Source organism: Ranitomeya imitator, chromosome 3 (genome assembly GCF_032444005.1).
Source record: "Ranitomeya imitator isolate aRanImi1 chromosome 3, aRanImi1.pri, whole genome shotgun sequence".
Lineage (NCBI taxonomy): Eukaryota > Metazoa > Chordata > Amphibia > Anura > Dendrobatidae > Ranitomeya > Ranitomeya imitator.
The window spans coordinates 120,348,528-120,356,726 of NC_091284.1; the positions used below are offsets into that span (position 1 = coordinate 120,348,528).

The following is an 8,199-nucleotide window of genomic DNA, read 5'->3' on the forward strand; positions in this document are numbered from 1 at the left end:
AGCCATTTAAATGTCAGTGATGTTGTCGTGACGGGGTCAAGAGGCATGCCAGCTGCTTTGCATTAAGAACAGCATGTTTTGCAGCAGTATTTATAAACATGTACTTGTTTTGTGGCCTCCTTACCCCCACAGTAATGGGAAAACTGTCCCAGGGTTGTAGGAGAGCCCTAATGTCATGAATACATGGGACTTCTGGTTCACATCGCTGGCCGAACACGGTCATTTAATAAACCATTTTTTCCCTCAATCAGCAAGTGTATTCTGACGAGCCTGCAAGCCGCGACTGACTGCAAAGTGTCCTAACGATACACAACCCCTTTAAAAGAAACCTGTCGGGACAACCCTTCTCCGTATGCCTTTTAAATGCTTCTAGGCATCATAGTGTCTGGGAATGTTGTGGGGGAACATGCATACACCCCTTTATGAGCCAGAGCGGACAGGTGTAATGTAATACTACAGATCCTTGACTGAATAGGACTTCTGTGGGGAAAATCAGAAAAAATGAATTGGCTGCTCTGTCATAAGCGTGGTTTGTGTATTAAAATGCAGACGTGTGTATCATGGTTTACGTGTAATAGTGCCCCTGGCTGTGACAGTACAAGAGTATACAACAACTAGGCCTTTATCAATTTTATTTTCCTAAGAGGCACAATGAATTCTTGGAGGTTGATTATGTATGAAAAGATGGTCTCTCATCCAATGTCACATTTTACTGTTGAAATATAAGTTCTATGGAGTTACGAAACCATGAGCATTGCTTTCAATTAACCCTTGGCCTATTATTTTAGGTTCCTGTGCAGTAATTTGTGTTCTTCATTGGATTGCATTACATAACGAGGCATGTGACTCACAAAGCACTGTAATATAATAAAGGGGGCCGAGATACACATCAATTATACCTCGTCACACTGTGCTGGAACGACTCCTAGGTGCTGGCACAAAAGGCCTTATTTTATAACGTGCCTGCTAGTTATGTCGCTCCCACTGCTCACTTGTTAAGTCTTTGGAAAACAAAGTGCCTCTCAACCTGCACATTAAATGTAAAGAATCGGGGCTTTTACTTGTTTTTGTGTGATGTGTAATTTTTTGTAGCTGCGGATTCATTTGCTTTTCTGAGCTCATTGTCGAGCTGAATATTAAATATCGTCTGTATGAATGACATTAAAATAGCAAGCTGGGAGCCTGAGGGTCAAGTAACATACAGTTCACCTATTCACGTTTCAGTTGGTTAAAGACTTAAATTTAGATTGACGGTGATCTCCGGGATGATGTCCGAGCGGCACCCCCTGCTGCCTATCGTAATGGGAACTTTAATTTCGGGTTTTTGTCTTTGGCAGCACAACTATTCTTTTCCAAGCATGGAGATTCGTGGTGCGCCAGGAGGACATTGCTACATGTCCCGCAACAAGTTCCCCATTGCTCCATGTACCGGCAACACATTCCCCCACATGGACATTGGTATCGGGCTATGTGCACTTACTAGCTCGCTTGGGTATCAGCAATTACATTGCAGAATTTGCATCTGCCTTGGGGAATGAAATTATAGGGGAAGCACTGCGCTCCAGAAATTTTCCATATCTCTTGGTTATTGCTGTGATATAGTGGACTAATGGCTTTCATTCAACCACTTACAGTTGAACCCATTCAAATGTAAGGGTTTTTTTAAGGTGATGTAAAAGAATAGTAAAATCTGTCTGCTTCCTACCAGAGATTGCTCGTCACCTGCTCATGGACTGTCTTGTATTGCAGTTCAGCATCATTAAGGGGAATCTTACAGGAGATTGATGTTGCCCCAACTATAGGCACTGTTATCCGACACCATAGTTTTGGTCCAAAACGCAGCTTCAGAATAAAATGTACTTTTTATTAGCCGGACACAGACCTTGCCAAGAGGATGACTAGTCCACACGGCAGGTCACTGTCATCTCCTTTCTTTCCTGTTCCCCCTCTCTGTGCATCTCTTCCAATTCCAACACCATATTTTTTTTTTTGACACTTCCTGTTCATATATAGAATCTTGTAGATGGTCTTTTGTAATATATTAGTCTTAAATGGAAAACCATGAGGAAAATATTCTGAGAAATTGAACATGCTGAAAAATTACAGGACTTTTGACCAAGGGTTTAAGTGGGAACTTTTCTCCTTGCGAAGAGTGCCAAGCCAGTGTAAGGAGACTATAGGCCATGCAGTGCTCCTCTGGGATTTTAAATATGCACATATCTTCTTCAGAAGGAAGACAACTTTCTCTGGCGACACCTATTAGATATAGCAATACTAAAAGTCAACCAAAAACAGCTTGCAGACAAGTGTTTTGGACTGTTACCCTGTTCAGTGCAAAGCAGGAGATCTGATTTGACTAGGTGAGGGTAGGTTTGGGGGTTTATATACCTTTTAGGATTGCTACGTCCAGTAGGTGGCGCCAGAGATAAAGTTCTCTTCCTTTTGAAAAGGCTAATTGCATATTAGGACTTTAAATTAGAGACCTGGGCGCTTATTACGGACGAGGTGGTCTTATACATTCCGCTCCACACCAGAGAGATCAGCTAGGTCTTCCACCCAATTTTTCATATCATTTTTTTTAATTGATTTAGCTTTAGTTCCCTGTGTGTGTGTGTATGTATATTATTTATGCGTCTGTATAGGTTTGGGGCTTTGCCCCAGGTTCAGAGTGCCTAAAATGGAGTGAGTATGCTGAATAGTGATGAGCGAACGTACTAATAGAGTATCTTTAGCGTTCTCGAATACTATGTTCGACAGCCGCATCACATGCAGGGATTGTTTGTTAGGTAATCCCTGCATGTGTGGCGGCTATCGAACATCCGTGAGACATGCAGCCGCAGGGACTAGACATAGTATTCAAGCATGCTGAAGATACTTTATTAACACACGAGCATGCTCTGATAACACGTTATCCGAGCACGTTTGCTCATCACTAATGCTGAATTGCCAGAGTAATTTTGCGCCAAGGATTTGACTGCTGTGAATCTGCACCAAAATCGGTTTGTCACTTGCAATTTAATTAACTTGGATGTAAAGTGTATTTTGCTGCAGATGAATATATGGTGTCAAAAGCATCAAAAATCCCTTTCAATCTTGTGTTTTTATCACTGGACTATGGAAATATTTTGGTGCAGAAATAAAAGGACTTCTGAGGCTTAATGGAAATGACTGCCAGTTGCCCAGGGATTTACTTGGAAATTCCTGTTGCTTTGTATGCCCTTCAGTCTGTAAAAGGTTTTTTTTGTTGTTGTTTTCTTTTACATGGATTTTTTTTTCATAGTTGCTCGTTTATCTTACATTTTTTTATATTTCTTTTTAAGGATGAATCCCGTATCAAGGCTACATCCATGGATGTGAAACCAGTTGATCACAAAGAATACTCTAGACGTCTTATCATGAATATCCGGAAACTGGCCTCGCAAGGAGCCTGAGTTTATAAATGTAGTCCTCCTAAAAAGACCAGTGAAAAACATCAGTACGATAATGGCGACTGGACTGAGCCTTCAAGCAGCTTCACGTCATCTCTGTAGCCCATTACTTTTCTGTAATTGATAATAAACCAAGCTTTCTGATCATAAAATATTTCTTGTAGACTCGCAGCCACAGTTGTTAGCTCTCCCACCCTGTGCAGCAGGTCTTAGTCTGTCCTGAGGTTGCAGAACACATACCGTATTTCTGAACATGTTCCTACTGCAGATGAGTTGGAGGAGCACTTAGTATGTGACATCTTGTACATCAACCTACAACTTTTGTAAATATGTTTTTCTGATTATAACTCTCATACTTGCCTTCCTGATCCTTCTCCTCTTATGCTAATTTACAAGAAAGCTTAATTACATTTAACCAGGACTTAATTATCATCCATAGAAGTAATTGGCTGCTGCTGAGCAATCGGATGCCCACCCACATCCCCATTTAACACACTTAAAGGTTCCATAAGCTCGGAGCTGATCAGGGGGCTCCTATTCCTCTTGCAAAGACCGGGGGCTTATTGCCTTCGCAGTGTGCCTCCAATTGCTGTGGAGAGATGTGCCATGCAGTTTGCAAATGCTTGGAATGACAAAATGGAGGAATTATTAATCAAAGACCTATCTTTTCTATCTGAAGACTTTCCTTCGGGGTTTAATAGACTGAGTCAGATGGTCCTGATATTAATCAAAATTGTCTCTTCTGAGAAGCTCTGATAAGCATTGACTATCTGGCCCCTGGGGAAATCTGGCCAACTACAAAGCTTTGCTTTATTTTTCATTTAAATTAATATTGTGCTTTCTTACTCTTCTCCTTTTTTTGACAGTGTGTAATTGCAGAAGTTTGCGGTCTGTACATTCACAGCATTTCACAGTTTTGAGCTGCCCTGTTTTTATTTTATTTTTTTTTCTCCTTTTTTTTTGTAGTAGAATTAATCAGCTCACTTAAATTGGAAGAAAGACGTTCCTTTTTTATTTTGAGATTCAAATAAAAAGTTTAGTGTTTGCATGTCTGTTTGCTTTTTATAAACCAATTTCATCACGGAAGCAATCAATTTTTCTCTTAAATGGTGCTAGCAGAGTGAAGAAGGCAAATCTGACATTTCCCAGGCTTATTACCATTTGCTGCTGTAAGATAGGATTCTCAGCCTTCACTGTTTTAAAAAGCTGAGGCAGCACCTTTTTATGCTTTTATTGACATGTGCACAGCCCTCTGAAACCAAGCAGGATTTAAAATTTGCCTAGAAAACTGTAATTCTGCTTGTGGGATGCTCCAATAGCTGTTAGCAGCCTGTGTGAGGGCTTCATTATATTCACGACATGTCTCCAGCTACTGCAAACCTACTCGGCCTTCCAGTCCTAATTCAAGGGAACTTGGCATTCATTTATGAGTTCTCTAAATCACATACAGTGTACTCTAATATATAGACTACTATAGACTTCCTATATCTTCTAGCTAGAGACCTTAGGGTATGTGCACACGTCCGGATTTCTTGCAGAAATTTTCCTGACAAAAACCGGACATTTCTGCCAGAAATCCGCATGCGTTTTTTTCGCGTTTTTTCCCAAATGCATAGAATTGCGGGAAAAACGCAGAAAATCCGCAAAAATAATGAACATGCTCATTATTTTTACCGCAATGCATCCATGTGCACAAAACATGCAGAATGCATTCTAAATGATAGAATGCATAATGTATGCGTTTTTAATGAGTTTTTATAGCGTTTTTAGCGCGAAAAAACCTGAATGTGTGCACATGACCTTAAGGCTATGTGTACACGTTCAGGATTTCTCGCAGAAAATTCCTGAGAAAAACCATACATTTTCTGCAAGAAAACCGCATGTTTTTGCCGCGGTTTTTTCCGGACACTTCCCAATACATTTTGTAGTGGGAAATCCGCAAAAAAAACTGCAAAATTAACATGCTGCGGTTTTTACCGCGATGCGTTTTTTTCGCGGAAAAAAACGCATCATGTGCACAAAAGATGCGGAATTCATTCTAAATGATGGGATGCTTATTATATGCGTTTTTTTTTTTTTTTGCGGTTTTATAGCGTTTTTATCGGGAAAAACGCAAAAAAACCGCAACGTGTGCACACAGCCTAAAATAATGTTTGATGCATTTTTATCTTTTGCATATTGTGCGGGGTGTCATGTTGCAGATTTCCAATGCTCCGTTCACTACCAAAAGTCCACAGTGAAGGACATTAATTTTTTTTTACTGTGATTTCAATCATAATTCTATTATGGCTAATCTTGCAAATTGGTCTCGAGCAGGTAGTGCTAATATGTGGACTGGCTTCAGATCTTCCAACCCAAGCGTAACCGCCTCAGAGAAATATATAAAGCTGTCACGCTCTTTTTGGGAGTGCTGCAGCCAGTCTGTGCATTGCAGTCCAACTTCGGACCGAACAAAATGACTGTTAAAAAAAAAAAAAAACCTAACTCCACCCCACATCCCTCCTCTTCAATCTTTCATGGTCTGCTCTGACTTTATAGAGGTGGAGGTAGAGACAAAATAAGTAGGTGAGAAGATGACTTAAAACCAATTACAGGCGCTCAGTGTCACTTTTGCGTGGCCAAACATTTAACGGTCAGTACTGACAGACTCCATATAAGTTTGTTGTGTGCTTACACTGTCTATTTGAAAGCAATGTGGTGGTTCTGAAGTGTCCCTCTACCCCAGGGGTGAGGAACCTTTTTTCTGCTAAGTGCCATTTGGGTATCTATAACCTTGTTCTGGGGCTGTATAAGAATATAACATTGAAATGTATCTTTCTGTTCAGACATTTAATTAACTCACCCCTAATGTGATGGCTGGAGCTGCTTCCCTTTGGTGAGACGTGTGATATTAGGTGGTAATGATTATGTTGCTACTCGCAACTACTTTTCCAGGTTTGTGTTGATTTAGAGCTGTCGACTGAAACGTTTTTTTTAAAGAACTCGCACAGTAAATTGTTCCGCACATAGATGTATGTTACACTGCAGCTCTCTTCACAGTGGGAAGTTCATCACTGCTAACATTAAATTTATAGAACTCAAGCAGTGGGAGCACTGCAGTATATACATGATATAGGAGGCACTATACATCACATAACAGACTGCTTTATATACAGTGGGTGGAATAAGTATTGAACACGTCACCAATTTTGTAAATAAATATACACTGCCCAAAAAAATAAAGTGAACGCTTACTCTGAGTTGATTAACTCCAAGTCAATCACACTTCTGTGAAATCAACCTGTCCCATTACGAAGCAACACCGATTGTGAATCAACTTCTATTGTTGTGCAACTGGAACAGACAACAGGTAGAAATGAGAGGCAATTAGCAAGACAACCACTATAAAGGAGAGGTTCTGCAGAGGGTCACCCCGGATCATCTCAGTTTTTATCCAGTTTTAACCAAGCTAGTGTTTGGTTCACTTTTGCATTTTGTTATTGCTCTCACCCCTAGATGTACTGTACTGTAGCATGAGGCAGTGTCTACAACCCACAGAAGTTGTTCAGGTAGTGCAGCTCATCCAGGGTGGCACATCAATGCGAACTGTGGCAAGAAGGGAAGCACAGTGTCAAGAGCATAGAGCAGATACCAGGAGTCTAGGAGGGCAACAACCCAGCAGCAGGACCACTACTTCCTCCTTTCCGCAAGGAAGACAGGAGCACAATGCCAGAACCCTGAAAAGGGACCTCCAGCAGGCCATTAATATCTGTGTCTGCTCAAACTGTCAGACTCCATGAGGATTGTATGAGGGCCTGACATCCACAACCACAAGTGTGTGTTGCGCTTACAGCGCGCAGTGTGTTTGTCATTTCCCAGAGGACACCAAGATTGACAGATTAGACTTTGGCGCTCTGTACTCTTCACGGATGAGAGCGTGTTCATACTGAGCACATGTGACCTAGTTTGGAGAAGCAGTGGAGAACGTTCTGTTGCCTGCAAAATCCTCCTGCTTGACTGGTTTCTCAGTGGGTCAGTAATGGTGTGGGAAGGCATTTCTCTGGAGGGCAGCACAGCCCTCCATGTGCTAGCCAATTGTACCCGGACTGCCATTAGGTGCCGGGATGAGACCATATGCAGGTGCAGTGCGCCCTGGGTTCCTTCTGATGGCTTCGTGTGACTGAAGTACTTCAGCAGTTCCTGCAAGATGAAGGTATTGATGCTATGGACTGGCCTGCCTGTTCTCTAGACCTGAATCCAATCAAGCACATCTACAACATCATGTCTCGTTCCATCCACCACTGCCATGTTGTACCACACAGTCCATGAGTTGACTGATGCTTTAACCCCTTAGTGACGGAGCCAATTTGGTACTTAATGACCGAGCCAATTTTTACAATTCTGACCACTGTCACTTTATGAGGTTATAACTCTGGAACGCTTCAATGGATCCCGCTGATTCTGAGATTATTTTTTCATGACATATTGTACTTCATGTTAGTGGTAACATTTCTTCGATATTACGTGTGATTATTTATGAAAAAAAACGGAAATATGGCAAAAAAAATTAAAATTTTGCAATTTTCAAACTTTGTATTTTTATGCCCTTAAATCAGAGAGATATGTCACGAAAAATAGTTAATAAATAACATTTCCCACATGTCTACTTTACATCAGCACAATTTTGGAAACAAAATTTTTTTTTGTTAGGGAGTTATAAGGGTTAAAAGTTGACCAGCAATTTCTCATTTTTACAACACCATATTTTTTTTTAGGGACCACATCACATTTG

At 40.9% G+C, this 8,199-nt stretch overlaps 1 protein-coding gene across 1 annotated transcript in view; it reads left to right on the forward strand.

Moving 5' to 3' along the window:
* The window catches only part of RPA1 (replication protein A1), a 123,714-nt gene extending 119,238 nt beyond the window's left edge, over positions 1 to 4,476 (forward strand). The window contains exon 17 of the mRNA XM_069761361.1: positions 3,321 to 4,476. Within this exon, the coding sequence (XP_069617462.1) occupies positions 3,321 to 3,431 (111 nt within the window). The 3' untranslated portion in view covers positions 3,432 to 4,476. The remainder of the gene's footprint in view (positions 1 to 3,320) is intronic.
* Positions 4,477 to 8,199: the final 3,723 nt, after the last annotated feature.